This window comes from Gobius niger (genome assembly GCF_951799975.1).
Source record: "Gobius niger genome assembly, chromosome: 21".
NCBI lineage: Eukaryota > Metazoa > Chordata > Actinopteri > Gobiiformes > Gobiidae > Gobius > Gobius niger.
This window is the reverse complement of record NC_136872.1, coordinates 20,847,920-20,867,429: the sequence shown is the minus strand read 5'-3', so window position 1 is coordinate 20,867,429 and position 19,510 is coordinate 20,847,920. Positions and strand designations below refer to the sequence as shown.

The following is a 19,510-nucleotide window of genomic DNA, read 5'->3' as shown; positions in this document are numbered from 1 at the left end:
AAAACACAAAAAAGTGACAAATATGTGTTGAAAAGGTGACAAAAATGTGTCGAAAAAGTGATGAAAATTAAACTTAAAGCAACAAAAATGTGTCGAAAAAGTGACAAAAATGTGAGATGAAAAAACCCTCAAAAGTGACGACAATACGGCAACAACGCAAGAAAAAAAGACCCATTTAGATCAGTTTTGTAGGTCTTAGCTTTCAAATGAGGCGTGACACTGGCCTACAGGCTGTACGCTTCAGTCGAGAAGCTTTTAGATTTGGGTAAAGCTGAACTGGAGAACAGGTGGAGGTTAAGGGGTTAATAGCCTGACCGATGACCAGGCAAAGCTCTGGGGGAGGCGGCAGCGCATCGTTGTTTTTTGCGAGTACAAATCAAATAATTGACATAATAAATCAACGAATCCTGTTTTTGGAGCAAATTTTGAGGAAAGATCATTTACAACAATGTTTCTAATGACAAATTATTGAATGTCATTTATTGTATTTTATTTTATTCTGGAAGTCGTGCAGCTCACTTCCCTTTTCGCTTCGTCGAACTTCATGAAGCGTTTGAGTGTCGTTGGTGAAAAATGGGTCAAACCGTTTGGAGCGTTCAAAGACCATCGGAAATTAGACTTTTCCTAATATTTGCATTTTTTTTTCGCATACACTGACTCCAATATTCATACACCAGGAATGCATCTTACTGCAAGAATGTAGCACATACACTTTAGGAAATAAATATAACACAACTATTTATTTGAAGAGTCAACAGTGCAGCTGGTCTGTAATACTGTCCTTTCCTAAACACGCTCTTGTTTATTACAGCAAAGCACGTTTCACATGGCGATCACAAATACGCAACATAAAAAAATCGCTTTATCATTTGGAATAATCTTTTTCATGTGAAGTGGGCCTATATTTCATAAACGTCGGTTGCGTAAGAATTAAATCCCAAAGCTTAGATTTTCCAGGAGCACGTGAAGGCAATATTTGGAGGGAAACTGCGCCAGAGACAAAAACAAACACGAGCGCCCCCAGTGGCCGCTTTAATCATCTATTTACCCCAAAAGCCTCAAGAATAAAAGTGTCCATTTGTTGTCCTTTACGCCAGAGAGTATTGACATATTATTGTTACGATTATACACTGTTTTTAGGACAGTGAATGTGAACTATTCTATAACTATACAGTAGATACATGGCTTGTGGTTTGTAGTAGGATTGAGCCCATTATTTATGTGGAATACATGTTAAAAAAAATGCACATAGCCAGATATTGTAGGTTATTTGATTTATGTCCAGAAGATGGCGCTACACCCACACACACTGATGACGCACATGACAGACGCAGAGCCACATCAAAAGGGCAAATACCAGGGAGAGTGGGGAAAGTTGAACCACCCATTGCATTTTGAAAATAAAAAAAACATTTTATGAAAGATTATAGATTTGATCTTTACATGATTTAAACTTGCCAGATATAAAAAAAAAAAACTGACATAAAATAACCCCACTTTGTATGCACGAAAAGAAAGAAAAAAAGTTCTCTTCTCAAAGTGAATGTTTGGCACCTTATCACAAAAACAATCGCTTGACTTGGTTGGTGGAGATTTTGTATAGGCTGATTTGATCTCAAATAAACAAAACTATCTTGGTGTTTTCATAGAATGATAATATTAATATTAATAATAATAATAATAATAACAGTGCTGTTGGGGACTGCCCGCATACTTCGAATCCTTGGCTGAAGACCTGAGCCAAACCTGAAGGACCTGGTTGGCCCCTGGTGAACGAACCAGCTCAAATGCTGAGATGATAATACTAATACTAATACTAATACTAATACTAATACTAATACTAATACTAATACTAATACTAATACTAATACTAATACTAATACTAATAGGCAAGGCAAGGCATGTTTATTTGTAGAGCACAATTCATACACAAGGCAATTCAAAGTGCTTCACAGTTGCATAAATATAAGAAAACAAATAGAATCAATAAAAACATCAACATAGAATTAATCAATTACAGTAAGAGTGTAGATAAAATACTTTCAGTTATATGCATTTTTAGGTCTTGTTTAGATTCACTCTGTCTTGAGCACTATTTTTAAGTCTTGTTTTTAAGTCTTAAGTCTTGCTTTTAATACGAATACTAATACTAATAATGCATCAGTTTTATATATAGCGCTTTTCTGGACACTCAAAGACGCTTTACATTGCACTATTCGTTCACTCCATACTTGGTGGTGGTAAACTACTATTGTAGCCACAGCTGCCCTGGGGTAGACTGTCAGAAGCGAAGCAAACCAGTCTGTGCCATCGGCCCCTCCGACCACCACCAACCACTCACTCACTACATTCGCTAGGCTTCCTGGTGTTACCAAACGGTCTCCCATCCAAGTACCGACCAGGCCCTTCCCTGCTTCGCTTCCAGGTCTGACGGGATCAGGCAGAGCAAAGGCGGGATGGCCAGAGGTAAGTTTGACCAGGGGCCTTTGGGGTAAAGCAGGGGTGTCCAAAGTGCGGCCCGGGGGCCAAATGCGGCCCTCAGACCAATTTTTGGTGGCACTCTGCCTTCTTGCTGAATCGGGACACATCATCAGAGTTAGTCCTTTTTATTTGAAATGTAATAATTCTACACAATTCTAACCAAATAACTAACCTTTTACTGTGAGACAGAGCTGGCATGAAGGTTTTGAGCAGAAATAAAGGTGTGGGGCACAATTTAAACCTCTGCTAGTCAAAGGTTTTGCGGCACTAACCACCGATCTATGGCCCTTCACCCTGTGTACGCTTCAGTATGCGGCCCCCCATGAAAAAAGTTTGGACACCCCTGGGGTAAAGAGACGACTCTGGTCCATAAGAAACAATGAATGAAACAAACAGTTCTTGTTTTGAGATGGACAAGCTAAATGAAATCAATATTAGGCATTCTATTTTGGGGGGATTTTGTAAACAAAATTGCATGATCTGCAGATGGTGCGAATGTAAATTGCTAATGGTAAACATTAAAGTGTAAAAAAAAAGTGTCAATTTCACCTTTAAATCTAGACCTGGTTAAATTCACCTTGCTCCTGGAGTAAGATGAAGAAGACCAACAACTTCAAAACCTTATATTCTAGCCTATTTTTGAAGATGCAAACCAATAGAAACATCCCAAAATGTGCGGGAATAGTAACATTTTGTATGTATATTATAAATACTACATCAGTGTTATGTATTCAGAGATGGTCTGTCAGTAACTTTGTAAACAGGCCTATAGACTCTGTAAGAAAAGACTCCCGGTAAACTGTCATAGTGATATCTTTATTGTCATAACATTGTAGTCTTCTTCACGACAAGCAGATGTACAGTACATACAGTGGTCTTATATATCGTCCAACACGAGGAGAGCAACAGTTAGTATCACAGCTATCCCACGACCACGCCCCTAAAAACCTCAGGATCCCCAAAACATGTCGCCAAAACCTGGACAGGATTTCCCTAAACTATGCCCCCTCCCCCCGACCCGAGACGGAACTGCTCCACAAAGACGACCGGATTAGCTAAGGTTAAGAACAGGGGTTTGAGAAGGAAACTCTATATTTAAATGGGATTAATACAGAAAGTACAAAAGAAGTGATGAACAAAAGAAGCAAAGACTAAAACAGGGCACATTTATGACTAAAACAGGAAAAAAAACTATATTATTTATGGGTCAATATTACAGAGGTGGTATTAGCCAAAATATTTACTTTACTTACTTTAAGTAAGAGTAACACTACTTTAAAATAACTGTACTCAAGTAGAAGTAAAAAGTAGCGGCCCAAATATTTACTCAAGTAAGAGTAAAAAAGAGTGACTGAGTAACTGTTTGAACGTAAAAGTCTGATTCATGTTTCAGTGGTGACATAATGAGAAGCAAAGCAAGAAATAATGTGAAAATTGTAATATTTGAAAAGAAAATACAGTAAATACAGTTTTAATAACTACACCTTATCTGGCCGTAGTAAATGATGAGTTAACACTAAATCCATCATGAGCATTTCATTAGTTAAGTGTGACGAGCACTTAATAACTACTGAATATGTCAAGTATGTGAAGTACTATTCATCATGAGTAGCATATATATATATACAATATAGTATAATATGGTATAATAGTAGTAGTTAAGTAGTTATAAAGTATTCATCACACTTAACTGATGAATTGTTTATGATGAATTAAGTGTTAATTTTATTGGTTTATTTTGAAGGGACAGTGTATGTTAAAGAACATACATGGGTCTCATGCATGTAAACAAGCCACACCGGATTGTAGCCACGGGCTAATTTCCATCACACTCTCATTCATCCTGGCCTATTGTACATGTTTTTAGTGGTAGGGGAAACCGCAGTACCCAGAGGAAACCTACACAGACACGGGGAGAACATGCAAACTCCACACAGAAATGGCCCGTCCATGTGGAACCCCCCCCCCCCCCCATAATGCATCATTTATTAACCCCTTGACCCACACCTTAACCAAGCATTTTCTACAGTTTTACCCAAATCTAAAAGCTTCTCGACTGGAGCTCAAAGTCTCTAGACCAGTGTAACACATCATTCATTTGAAAGCTAAGACTTACAAAACTAATCTAAGCTTCTTCCTTGTTTTTGCTATAACGTCTCAGTCATTTTTGTTGCATTTTTTATAACATTTTTGTTGCTTTTTGTCACGTTTTTAACCAAGTACTACCACCTCTGGTCAATAACCAGCTGCAAAGTACACCAAGTTTTCCAGTACACAAACCTAACTGAGCTGAACATGGAAACTGGACTAAACTAGGCCTAAACCACCATTACCTTAAGCCAAAAAGTGACTAAATTGCGATTGAACCAGGCTGAGTTTACACCGGTGGCAGAAAGTCACATATAATGAGTTTTAATGCCATTGTAATGCAAGTCTGTAACAGTTTCCAGTGTTCCATCAAACAGAAGAATGAGGAGAAATGTTGGTATTTGAAAATAAACCGGACACAACTTACGAGCCAGTGCAGTTAAATTGCCCTTTTTTTGTGCAGGATTAACAAACAAAGGAACTAGTTATAAACCAACACTAAATCCACACTTATCCCGGATTAAAGAAAAGGGGATAAATGATGTCTAATGTCTTTGTGGAGCAGTTAAATCTTAAAAAAAAGAACACAGTGCCAGACCAAGAAGAGTGTGACCCTCCAATAAATAAACAAATCATAAATAAATAAATAAATAACATCTTTACATACAGTCCATAAGTTACAGCGTGTACATGCCCCTGATACACACAGAGCGCACAGGAAAACACAGCGAAGGGCTTTTTTTTACAGAGCCACGCGGCGGACAGTGAACGCAGCATCGTCAGGTCAGACACACTTTACTTCTGAGTCTTGCACTTTTACGCCGAAAGGTTCTTTTTCTCCTCACAGAACGATTCCTTACTTGGATTGGCCGAGTCCAGATCTGAACCCCATTGAGAGTCTTTGGGATGTGCTGGAGTCGGCTTTGCACAGTGGTCGCGAGGGCTGGGAACGATACCCATGCCTATAACGATCCCTAAAATATTTGCATGGTAGTTTCTCCGGATACTTTCTCACAAGTCGAGTGCAGTTTGGAGAGGCGGAGGAATCTTTTATTATTGTTCATTTGTTATAATGCGGGAGATTTAAAGGAACAGGCCACCGTTTTTCCGTACTGAGATATGTTCTTACCTGAGCTTAGACGAGTTGATGCGTACCTGTCTGGTCTTTGTGTGTGCCCTCAGTCATGCAAAACGACCAAAGATGTTGTTAGCATTTAGCCTCTCCCAATGTATTCCTATGGCTCCAAACGGGGGTGAAGTTGGAAGTGACCACACTCTTCCAAAGACCAGACAGGTACGTATCAACTCGTCTGGAAAAACGGTGGCCTGTTCCTTTAAGGCGATTATACTAATACAGGGAGACAGATATGTATTTGTCATTTACAGACGGCAATGTGTCATACAAGGGGGTAGGGTTGGGCCATATCATATCGCTATCACAATACAATACAATTCTGATATCGTTGTAATTATTTATATCGCTGTAAACACGATATCATTTTGAAGAAATGTGTCCGTTGTCAGTTATATCGTGATATTTCTTTTTTAAATTGTGATATAGATTTTAGGCCATATCGCTCTGCCCTGCAAGGGGGCGTGGCCTCGCTGAGGGGAAGGATGTGTGTTTTGGGAATCACCCTTTTTCACTCTGTTTCGCCGTTTTCAATATAGGACAGGGCGATATGGCCGAAAATCTACATCAGGATGTAACAAAAGAAACATCATGATCGCGATATATTTGACAATATCATTGACAACGGACAAATTACTTCAAAATTCTAACCTTAAGCCTTTTTGAAGGTATTTCATTCTTTTTTTTTACCGCCATACTAATTTCCTCGCAATTTACAATTAATTTAGCTTTTTAAGCATCTGCCCCTGTGTCCTACACAGTCAGAGTTTACGCAGCTCTGATGGAGCTGTGTGGAACATACATTATATCGTATCCACAACAATATGAAAAAAATACGATATAAAATATATATATCGTGATAACGATATACGATACGATGGGTCCAACCCTATTTCAATATAAACTTATTCATCACATACAAATAAAGTCAAGCGTAAATCTGACCCATATGGATGTTTTTCCACAGCAGATTGTTCAGTAGAAGCAGAAAAAACAGCAGTCATAGCTAGCGTTAGTATGTAGCATTATGTTAGCATTCTCCGTTATTTATGTAGGCCAAATTATGGGCTCCTCCTCTCTTTGTATCTTTATTTAGTAGAAAACTAAATTCATAATTCAGCTTTGGTTGAAGTAATTTTGGAGTAATTATAGTAATTATAGTAATATAGTTTAGATTTTTCTCCTCTTTGTTTTCCCCCTTAACTGCTTCAAACATGGCCATATATGGGCACAGTGAACGCTCCCACACATTAGAGCATGTGAGGGTCAGGCACTGTATCTTATATCAGTAATCAACAGGAAATGACCTTTTTCTTCCTATAACCTGTAGCGTCTCCACTTAAACCCCCTAAAAAGACACTGCACATTCAAATCTAACCACGCTCATCAAATGGCACAAAGTTGTTTCAGTATTAAGCGGTTCAGGTAAATGTGGGCGTGGCCTGACGATGTTTGCGCTTAGAAAAACGGTGAACATTATAACACTGTACAAGTCCCTCATTGAGGTTAGATCATGTGTCGCCGAAGAGGGCACGAAAACAGAAATCCAGCTTCACACACACATAGAAAACAAAAAAGGCAAGAGAAAAGAAATGTCCAAAAGGTTATAAAGCACTTTTTCCGAGTCCGGATGCCGAAGTCGTTCAGAACTAAAACGCACAAACAACAACAGGCGCGATGTGAGAAAGAGCCAGCGATTCATGTCCGAAGATCGAGACGGAAACGAGAGCGGTGAGAGAAAAGATGGGTTTTGACAGGAAACTTATTTAGCAAAGATTAAAGAAGCTTAGGGTGAACATATTATTGTTATTGCGTTGTGTATTTATTATTATATTAGTACTTTGAGCTTTATTACTTTATGCAGAATTTTGTGAACATCGGTCATTGGGACACCAGGCGGTTTTCAAATTAGGAAAAGCACAAAGGAGCAAGTGTATATTCCATAGATAGAGTTACATTTCATAACATTTAGGACAGGGGTAGGCAATGTCAGGCCCGAGGGCCAAATCCGGCCCTCCAGCACAGAACCTCTGGCCCCCAATATGATTTTGAGAAATATTATTATGCCAATAAGGGATCAAATACCTGTTTAAGTACTTTTTATAGTGTATTTTTTGCAGAACATCCCAGTTGGTCATATATAATGTAAGACAGTGATTCTGAACTGGTGGGTCGGGACTCAAAAGTGGGTCGTGAGCCTATAGGGAACTTTTCAATGTTTTCCATCTGAAACTACATGGAAACACACTGGAGTCTGTTAAAATTAATATTATTGGGTTGTTTTTATCATAATTTTAGTCTTCGAAGCAAATCCAGGGCTTGTTCAATAGAAACATGTGGTAAATACAATATTTTATACAATATATGACAAACTATAGTTTTATTTGGGTCGCAGCTTGTCATTAATGTAATGGCGGGTCTCGGAGCCGGACCACTTTAATATCACAGATGTAAAACATTGGCATTTGTAGAAAATGGTTCTTAACTTTAGGCGACACTGGTGAGGTTTGGCCCTCTGTGTTTTGGCAATGATGAAAATCGGCCCTTTGTGACACATACTTGCCGACCCCTGATTTAGGAGTTAGAAGTAGAAGTTGTGGCCTTGTAGTAAATGTATCTTCTCGTGATCTACCTCAAAACTATGTCAAATTTGGAGAAACCGAAGCGTGCGAGATCACCAGGATGCTGAAAGTATTCTATTATCAATTACAATTTCTCTCCAGTCTTTAAAGGCCCTGTACCTGATGTTTGCTTCTTTCTTGTAGGGATTCAAATTCAACCTGGGAGGCTAATTTTCAACTCCTCCAGCCAATGATCGAGAGCTGCACCTTTTTAGCCAATCATCGCCCTTGGTTCTGCTTTTAAAGCCTCCAGTGTCCATGGTTTGTGCTGAGACCCACCTCCACCCCTCCACCACCTCTTCTGTTCACAGCTTTACCCATCCTTCACCAGCCCCCTATACCACCACCAGTGTCCAGGCTCTGGGGAAGACATCCATAACTCTAACCCATCCTCCAATATTCACTTTAATTCATATATCAATGTTTACTGCTGGGGTCTGATCGCCAAAAATAAACATATGTCAATAAATCTTTCTGATCACTGCTTTTGTCTGGTTGTTAGTTTTGTCCTCCTTCAGTATGTCGAATATGCAGTAAGAATAAAGTAATCTTCGATAAGCAACTTTGTTCTTGTCCATGAGGCAAGATTATTAGACTTTTTCTGAATTTAAGTGTAAAAAACTTACCACAGGACAGATTTCTTGAAATTAAAGGCCCTATATCTGACATGTTATTCTTATTGTAGGGTAATGTTCCTTTTGCCCCGTAAAAGTATGATGTAAAAGTAGTAATTTGTGAAAAAAAAAAAATGAAATGAGTGAAATACAATACAACTACAACACTGTTTTCTTGCTCTGCCCCAGTTATAAACTAGTACTAGACCATTTTTCACAAAATACTGCATTTAAGCGTTGTCTTCCCGAAATGAGTAAATACAAAAATATTCCCATAGAACAGGAGTTACAAAAAATGGACGGAAAAGTTCAGTTTTATACTGTTGCTGATTTTTTACTGAAGTAATTTCAATAATACTTCCGTAGCTCAACACTGCTTCATGAACGAATGCACCGAATTAGCCACGTGTTCGCTTTAGCGTTAGCCACGTTAGCACAGATTCCTGCCAAACACTCCCTGGAAATCAAAACACTTCTATGCTACTTCTTCTACAGACTCAAAAATGTCATTTAGCTTCACGAAGATTTACCATTGTGTAGTTTTGAAAAGATATGGACAGATTAGCTATGAATAAAATCGCTAAAAATGCTAATACATAAATAAACAGTAGCTACAGAGCCAGAAATGGCGGCTTAAAATGCTTTGAAATCAGTATCTAAATATATAATTATGTAACTTAGGCCCAAATCGATGCAACATGAGGCGTATTTGGTTATAATGTATTTGTTTAACTAAAAATACATTAGTTTTAAAGTCACACCAGGTTTTTATTGTGTCGCCTCGTCGCTATGGAGATGTTGCCTTGACAACAGGCAGTCGAACATGAGGCTAAGATGCGTCAGCTCCTCTTAAAACCTCTTGAAAACCCAGAACGAAAAAAAAAAAGTAATGTCTACAGAATTCGCTTTAACCGTCCAAATAAAACGAAATCTCAGCTGTGACTTGTGGGATCGCGTCGCTGCTTTTTAGACGAGTTCGTTCGTGCGGAGAAAAGCCACGGATCGCTGGAGACGTAAAAAACGAAATAACCGGAGCGACGTCTGTGTGTGTGAGATTTCTTTATGAGAGAAGAGAAAGTTTCAGAAAGACTATGAGAAATCGAGGGATAAAGTAAAGAGCAACAGCGTTTAGAGCCACTTTAAAAGGCAGATCGAGCTGACTTTAGAGCCTGTTATGGGAGTTATCTGGGATTAGCTGCAGGAAATAAACAGACTTTGCGGGTCCTATGCAGGTATGAGGTAATAATCTCAAATAAATCTTTATCAAGCACAGATCCAGGTTTGTTTTTGATGAGAGAACAACATTACAACCTGGTAAAAAGCTCAAAAAAGTCAATTTTACATAATACCCCTTTCAGAACTTAACGCCCAATGTAAACACTTCACCAGAGGAGACTTTGGCGTTTGAAAATGTAAAAATACTGCCATAATCTGTTCTTTTGTTTTTACTTAAAGGCACTACACCTGATTTTATTTCGAGAAAGGGAACAAAATTCGCTTTAAACTGAAACATTTGTGGGAAAGTGACCATGAATAGTTGAGAAATTTGCAAAATGTTAGCAAAGTTTGGAATGAGTTTGGACCATAGCTGGTATTTTAATTTAATGGCTTCCTTCTTCTTCTTCTATTGTTAGCAATAATGATGCGCGGGTCAGGTTTTAACTGCAGCCCACACTTGGAGCAGATTCTAACTCGAGCAACTTTAAAAAAAAATTCTCGATACCAGTACTTTAGCGATACCGGCACCTGAACGATACTTTTTCTGACACCTATACTGAAATATTTGTGAAATAATGTGCGGAAGTTCTGCAACTCGGGTTTATCGCCAATGTCAAGAAATGTTTGAAAAAAGGGGAATAATTTGGGAAGAAATGGGAGAAAACTGGGGGAAATTGTGGCAAAAAAAGCAAAAAAAAAAAAAAAGCTATTTAAAAAGAGCAAAAAAAGCAATAAACCAATTGGGAATAAATTGGGGACAAAAAAAAAATAGAAATAAGGAAAATACTATTGCTAAAAATTCAGGAAAAATTGGGAAAACAAGAAAAAAATGTGGCAAAAATAAGAAAAAAAAAGTGCTAAAAATATATATTTTTTAAAATGGCAATAAATTGAGGGAAAAAATGGGGGAAAATAAATTGGGAAAAATTGGGAAAAATTGGAAAAATAAGAAAATAAATAAAATGGGGAAAATAGGGAAAAGGAAAAAAAGAGCTCATACACATTAAGCTCATATTTAATGAAAATCCGCAGCATTTAAGTCAAAAGTCTGTTCGAAAGATGGTAGAATGAGTCGTGTTGGAATACGAGAATGTGCGTATGGCATTTTTTGACCCGTCTCAACCCAACCCGGGATCATGGGAGAATTTCATGACCCCACAACCCATGCCTCTCTAGTTTTCAATAAAAACATCAGGTATAGGGCCTTTAAGGTTAATCCTATTTTACTTCCCGATTTTCAATACAAAATTTAAGACCATAACAGCAGACTCTATTATCACAGATGATCTTTTCTAACAGTTAAAAAGTTCAATGACAATGTAAGCCAATTCAGCAAGAAGCCTGAGGGCCGACATAATTGCTCAGAGGGCCACACATATCGGAGAGGATAGCAACATTACTTCTTGATATTGTATAAAACAAAGAGTCGCCGTTTCCAAGCCCTAAAGCAGACAAAAGAGTCTAAAGCTGGATATTCACCCAAAAAACAACAACACACGTACTAATTTGGTTGTCATTCGATTACGCAACCAAATGAGTGGTTTCTTTCTTCTAAAGTGGCTCTAGAACGCCGTTGAGGAGAGACAGAAAGACGAGTTCACGAGAAAAGGCTGAGGAACTTGTGCTGGCTTTGTCTTACTTCGGAGCGGAACACTTTTGGAAACACAGTTTAGACGGACACGAACATGCACATCCACACCGAGCCTTTTTTTTTGGGAAAGTCTGAGAAACCACATCGCGTGTCTCCGATGCTGCCCACACGCTCACGTCCTCTTCTCTTCGAAATAATCCTCTCGTTTCACTCTGACCTCCTCCATCCCCGGGGTCCCGCGAAACGACGGCCATTTTGTGTCCAAGCAGAATCGCACAGAAGCACAGAAGAAGAAGAAGAAGTAGAGAGAGAGAAAAAGAGGGCGTGTTCGCGTTTTTGGAGTTGTCAGTACTTTTTGGAGTTGCCGTTGCGTCTCGTGTGTTTTGGGAGGAACAGAAAGTCGCGGTGTGAGGTTTTTTTTTCCGGGTTTTTCTAGTGCGGCAGCGGGACCAGGATGTCCACGTAGTTGATGGGGAAGAAGCCCGACTGGCCGTGGATCATGCCCTCGTACCAGTTCTCGTCGATCTGGTTGGTCAGGGTGATGACGTCGCCCTCTTTGAAGCCCAGCTCGCCCTCGTTCTCCGGCTCGAAGTCGTACAGCGCCCGGCAGCACGGCTGGTCCAGGGGGGCTGCGGGACAGAGGGGGCATTTAAATATTTAAATCAGGTCTGGTTTATAGCCTATTTCTGACAGACTGATGAAAAACCGGCTGCCAATATGGACCAAAAATACATCATCAGTGGGCGAATTTAGTTAGATTATCATCCTCAAACAACAACACGGTATCGCTTTAGATTGAAGTATGCTCATATTAATAAGCATTAGTAATCATTTTAGGGTAAGGGTTAAAGAGACTGGATGCAAGTTGGTCCTTTTATACTCACTACTGCCACCTCAGGTCTTACGCGTAACTGCAGGGTCTATATTAAGCTCGTTCATGGCGGCACTTTGAACCCGAAGTAACAACTTTTTGAGTGACAGTGCAGGAGAGGCAGTTGTGGTGAACAGGTCTGAGCTCATTCTACACATTAGGACATTGTTGGAACATTTAGGGGGAGGAAAATACTTACTTTTAACATTTGTAAATTCGGTATAGTCCCTTTAAGATTATACCCAGCTGTCTTTAGTTTGACCATTTTGGTGACGTATATATTTTCACTTCCTTATTGGACACTGACAGGAAGTGACATAGATGAAGGCAAACAATTTCAAACTGTTGCCCTGCCGACCATGTTAAGTCAATTTAATGAGTCAAATTGCTATAGATACAGACGGCGTCTCTGGAATCGCCCGTATATGGTTATTTTTGAAAACAGTTAAGGGGAAAACAATTTTGAAAAAATGTAAATTTTCTCTAATTATTCAAAAACTACTTTAACAAACGCTGAATAATGAATATCGTTTTCTACTAAATAAAGATACAAAAACATGGAGAGGAAGAAAGTGGTTCAACAGCCCATAAATACATGTAAAACGGAGAATGCTAACTTGATGCTACATGCTAGCATCGGGCTAATGCTAACGATTAGCTAGCGCTTGCTACAACTGCCGTTTTTTTACTTCTACTGAACAATCTGCTGTGAGAAAATATCCATATGGGCCCGATTTACACTTGACTTTATTTGTATGTGATAAATAAGTTCATATTCCACCAGAAAATCGCAAAAAAGAGTGGAAAAATGTGTTTCTCTAAAGATTCTATTTTCCCCCTCGGCGAAGCCACGCCCCCTTCTATGACGAGATGCTGTCTGTATCTATAGACTGGTACTTCCTCTATTTCACTTCCTGTCAACAGTTAAAAGCAGGTATTGTAGCAAGTTGCGGTTTTTTTTACTCATTAATCGTCCGTGAGAGTAAATACTACGCTGACAGAAAAGACAAAGGGACAGAGGGATATTGTACATTCAATTACACAATGGAGTAAATTTTTTTCACTCAAAATTGGCTGTAAATACTGTTTAAGTGACGCTAGCCCGCAGTTAGCTTTGCCCGTTCGCCTGCTAGCTTCTTCTTCGTGATTCCATTAGAGTGTATTGGTGACTCTGACCCGGTGGCAGTCAAATTGCAATTGTGGTTTTCTGTCCAGAGACACCAGGGGGAGAAGAAATCATCCCATTAACACTTGTATTACCCCCAGAAAGGATTTATTAAGGTAAACAAGTTACTTAGTACTGCTTCAAAACTTTTCTGCCCAACAATTCTTATTAAAATTGCTGCTTATCTGAAAAGAAATGATAATTATGCAACTGGTGTTATCCTTCTAAATAAGTGATATTTTCAAAAGCAAACTTTATGCCGTGAATAATTGTGATCATCATTTTTCCTGTAAGTGAGTGGCTCTAAATAAACAATATCTCATCACTATGCAGCTTTCTGTTGATTTTAGCCGATCTTTACTGCATAATAACTACGGTATAAGCAGACAATATGGAACCCTTCAACAATAAAGAAAATACTATTTCAAAAACAGACTGAACATTGGCTTCAGTAACACAACAGAACACGCTAGTCATGGAATATCGTGATTCATTCATAAAATACATATGACTATAATAACATTTACACCACAGTAATAGTTATTTGTCATAAAAATCATAATATAGATTAATTCATGTATATTTATCAAGCATTCCTGTAACTGTGTGTGTTTTGTCAGAAGATGGATTGCGTTTGAAGCCGTATCCATAGAGACCTTCCCCGTGTTCCTGGTTATTTTTATCCCGTCCACAGTGTTCAGCCGCGGCAGATGAAAAGAGCAGGTTTCATTTAAAAGAAATGTCTTTGAATGAGTCCAATAATAAACCCATGACTCACAGCTTCATTCATGACTTCAGCGCTCACAGACTCACGGACTTCAACATCTGTCTTCAAACAGGACGGAGGAGGGACTTTCTCGGGGTTTGGAATTATGTTTTCCCAGAATTGTGATTTTAGACAAATGCAAAAAAAAAAGTTTAGGTATTGAAAAGCAGGTACTGGGAAAAGATCATATGTTTTTAGATCCAAGTTTTGAGGCCACTGATCCAGGGACAAACAAAAAACGACAAAAATGTGCCAAAAAAGCCGCAACAAAGTGACAACCAAGTGACAACCAAGTTACGAGCACTTTTGTAGGTCTTAGCTTTCAAATGAGGCACTGTTGCTCTCCAGTCGAGAAGAGCAACAGATTTGGGTAAAGCCGAACTGGAGAAAATACTCTCAGTTCAGGCGGGGGTAAGAGGTTAAAGGAAGTGACTTGAACTTAAAATAAATGATCCCCCACCTCTCGTTTTTGCCCCCTATTTTTTCCCATTTACATTTTTTTTCCACTAAATCTTTGCTCATTTTTTGCTAATATTTTTCATATTTTCTTCCTTATTTTTCCTTATTTTTCCCTATTTTTATACAATTTTTTTCCTTATTTTAGCTACAATTTATCCCAATTTCCGCCAATTTTGAAAATATTTTTTGACCACTTTTCCAATTCTTTTGTCACATTTTGTTTTACAAATTTTTTTCCTCATCCCCACCTCTTGTTTTTGTCCAATTTCTTTTTTTTTTATTTTCCAAAATTTTTGTCCCATTTCCTCTATAATATTTTCATTTTTTTTCCCTTATTTTCGCCAATATTTAAAAAATATTTTTTGTCCCTACTTTTTTCATCATTTTGCCAAATGTCTGCCCAATTCTTTTTTTTTTTTTTTTTACAAAATTTGTCCTTATTTTTGCCACAATTTCTCCCAATTTTCCCCCAAATGATCCCCCATTTTTGACACATTTCTTGACATTGGACATAAAGCTGATATTAAACGTAAACGTGCAGATCTTCCACACACATTATTCTTCTGTTTCTGGTCCTAGACGACAAATATCAAAAAACAAATATCGTTAAAGTACCGGTATCAGAATTTTTTAACTGTACCCAAAAACTGTAACGCGCTCTGCCCGTTACAGTTTTTGGGTAACGGGCCAAAAACTGTATTACTGCTTTGTACTTTCTGACACTTTCTCACTGAGCTTCATATTGAAACGGTTTCCACTTCACAGACTGTTTATCTGGTACCATTTGCTCTCACTGCACTGATACTGTTTTCTGACCCACCTGGTGATTTCCCGGGGGACTTGGCCGAGTGGATGCTCCCGTTGTGGCTCTCGCTGGGGGGCAGCAGCTCCAGGGTCATGCGCGGTTTGGGGGCGTACTCCTTCCGCGGTTTACTGGACACTTCCTTTATCCTGGACACACGTGAATGACATTTCACTGCGCTGTTTCCCTCACCTTGATGAGAGGGTGAGTCAGTACAAACCTGTCCTCCATTTTGCTGGAGAGCTGTTGGAGGATTTCCGAGGAGCGGCTGTGATACTCCAACTGCGCCTGGACCAGAGCTGCCAGCTGGCTCACCTGCTCGATCTGAAACACATGCACAGTTTTACACACAAACTGTCCGGCACCAGAGGGTTCGCACTCGTCTAGCCCTGAAGCATGATGTTTCGATTTGTGGAAATGCTTTTTACAGCCATTTTAAAGCCCTACAGTCATGTGTGAGGAGTTATGATGACGAGGGAGACCACCTGAGCCTCCTTTGCTTCTACAGTTCAGCCATTTAGACTTGTCCCTGTCCCACCAAAGCTTCCAAGCTTAACCGCCAGATTCCACATCCTTCTCTCCGCTCCATTGGCCTCCGTCGCTGTCCTGCCCCGACAAAAATACAGACTAATTCTATCTTTTTGCTCCGTCAAGGTCCTCAGTTCAGTTCTGTAGAGTGCCAAGAATCCAGACCATTTTTCATGATATTTGTAGCACCACAGCGAAGTCTATGTTATAGCTATGGACACATGTTATGGCTCATTTGAAAGACGAAACTCTAAGCTCTCCGTAGGTGAAAACTGTTTAATTCTACGTGCCTCGGTTTGTGAGAAATCTAAGCTAAACAGAGTCCTTTCTGAGTAACTCCTCTCTCCTCTCTCCTCTCTCACGCTAATGTTATGGGAATGCCAAAATATCTCCGTTTCAAGTCAATTTTCAAGGACAACATTGTTAACACGTTATGAAACACTGCGTGTGCATTGAAACAACCTGGTCTAACAGGACTTTAACAGGATGTTTCTCAGCCGTCCTTGGACCCTTGTAGCCATTTAAAAACTCTGAGGAATGTAAAAATCTCATCTGTTTCTCTTTTCATGTGAAGCTGCTCTGCTTTGTCAAACGCGCTCCAGAGAGCGAGAGAGAAGTGTCGGCTTTACAGATGTTCGCTACACAACACCACGCCCTCTCTGACTAAAAAAAGAAAAGAAACACAATAATATATATGAAAAATATAAATGAAATGTCCAGATGTGACTTTTCACATGTTTCGATCGTCATTTATTTCACTTCTGTTCATCACAGAGCTCCCAAAATCACACATAAGGTGTATTAGAGTGTCTAGTTTCTAAATCTATATGTCCACTATCTCTTTTATTTGATGTGTTTCGTTTCTGTATTCACTGCAATTTACTTCAAGTACTTATTTACTGATGTATCTCATTCCTTTACAGCCGTCTTGTCCCACCATGTTGACTCACATGAGCTAAACCTCAAGCCACCGAGCTCCCCATACTGTAAGAACTGCATTACCTCAGACTCCCAAATGTATGCAGCACCACACTAGGTGAATATAGTGAAGCAAAACTAGGGTGTCGTTTTTATTCACAATGAAGCTGAAATATCGCCATAACTCACACGACAAGAGTGAACTTTGTTGCACAGGATAGTGGAGCTTAATCTAGATTTGAACTCTGAATTACTGATCAGTGTAAGTCTATAAAGCCAGAGTGTAGTCAGTCTCACGTCGCTCTCCAGGAGGTTGAACATGCTCTGCTCCGCGATCTCTTTGCTCTCGTCGAACTTCTCCAGCGCCTGCTTGATCTCGTCGTCCTGGACCTTCCCGTGACGCTTCTTCTTGTAGTCGAAGTCCAGGCGTCGGCCCTCCATCTTCTTCAGATGGTGCTGCAGAACAGGAAGAGAACAGTATTATTTAGATATTAGCTTTAATGTGGACATACTGTATGCTCATAAACATTCCTTGTGGGCTCCTAAGAATTGATACTTTGCGTTTTATAATGTAAAATATTTATGGAAAAGACACTACACATTACATTTCAAATTGGCCTGGAGCACTGCAGGTCTGATAAAGCAGTACATGAGCTAGAATGAGGAAACATCCAACTGCAGGTTTGTTTTTGATGAGGGCACAAGAGGAGAGGCAGAGTGCTCGCTGGATCACCGTAGTAGCAGAGTAAATACTAAATAGTAGCAAACAAACTACACATCAGGTGGGGTCAAGGAAACTTAGAACGGTAAGACTTACACTGATGAAGACCCCATAGAGTCGAAACGTGTTGGTCACGCTGTAAATAAATACTCTTATCAGTGGCTCAGTCCATCCTCATTTGGTTCTAAGGTTATAACATGTTTGAAAGTTCTAAAAAGCTGCTTCTGCATCATTTGCAACAGTAGAGCCTACAGTGGGGAAAAAAGTATTTGGTCAGTTTCCCATAGACTTCCTATCGGCTTTTGGCAAAATACTTTTTTCCCCACTGTATGTGTGACTGGTTATAGTTTGACAAGCACTCAAAAAACACTCAGAATCGTGAAGATGTTGTGAAAGAGCACTCGAGAGGTTATTAACAGGGTTTGTACGTTTCCTGGTTTCGTCTGTGTCCATGTAAAGACAGAATCCTCCTGATTTCAGTATAATGAAAAAGAAATGATTAAGCCCCGCCCACTTTTGTTGTGGAAGCATTTCCTCTTTGTGAAAGCATTTCCTGTGAGTTGGGATTTCCACTGCAATCACTGGAAGAGCGTGAAGAAAAGAAAATGGTAAAAACAACAATAACAATAAAACGCATAAGCTTGCGTGGCCTTGGGCTGATCACAGAGCTTAAATTAAAGATTAAATGAAGTATTTTCCCACAGCGGTTGGTTAGACATGTTCATGTCACTTCAATAACGGAAATCAAAGCCAATGATAGCTAGTCTCGCCAACCAGACTCCGCTTCTTTACAGAAGAGGGTCTGGCAACACTCCATTGCGCGCTTTCAAAGGAAGTGACGCAGCGATATGGAGCCTATCGACCAATCAGAGCAGCTCCCTGAACGTCACGTTGTTACGCCTTTGTTTTGTAGTTTTTCAACACAAGCGACCACTTCACGTAATGCTCCGGTTTGCTTGTATTCTTAAGTTTTTCTGACATAAACGACAGAAGTCATTTCCTGAACTCCGTGTGGCAGGAGCGCCATTGTTAATGTCCGAATGACTAAAACTTTCTTGTTGCTGTTTCTGTCGTCACATCTGCTATGTTCTCATTGGCTGCTGCGCTTCGGTCGTCCCACATTAGTCCCGCCTCAAGCAGTAGCTTTTCTACGACAGGGTCGCCAGACTAGTCTCCTGTTTATTAATTAATAAACATCGGAGATTAGTCTGGATGCCAGGCTAAATGATAGCGGCACTCGTAGTGAGTTCTTGAATAAGTTGAATGCTCTCATTGGGATATTCCCACACTTTCCAGGATACTGTGCCATGTAAACTGATTATCCTGGTTTCTCATCGCTGTTGATGCACTGAGCAGAAACGTTCCTATTATATCTGGTACCTGGGTTTTAAAACTTTGTAACTTAAAATACACAAAACATTGCATTAAACTCTACAAAACAACCACTTTTCCGTTCTGCAGTAGCTCCAGTGGTTGTCAGCCCTGCTCTCGGACAAAACTGCTACATTGAGACTCTGCACAAACCTGCACTGTTT

The 19,510-nt window shown here is 39.5% G+C and overlaps 1 protein-coding gene across 1 annotated transcript in view; it reads right to left on the bottom strand.

Moving 5' to 3' along the window:
• Positions 1-11,991: 11,991 nt before the first annotated feature.
• sh3gl2b (SH3 domain containing GRB2 like 2b, endophilin A1) overlaps positions 11,992-19,510 on the bottom strand; it is a 44,165-nt gene continuing 36,646 nt past the window's right edge. The window contains exons 6-9 of the mRNA XM_079579960.1: positions 17,552-17,710; positions 16,029-16,132; positions 15,827-15,957; positions 11,992-12,374 (exon numbers count right to left, since the gene is read on the bottom strand). Coding sequence (XP_079436086.1) covers positions 12,178-12,374; positions 15,827-15,957; positions 16,029-16,132; positions 17,552-17,710 — 591 coding nt within the window. The 3' untranslated portion in view covers positions 11,992-12,177. The remainder of the gene's footprint in view (positions 12,375-15,826; positions 15,958-16,028; positions 16,133-17,551; positions 17,711-19,510) is intronic.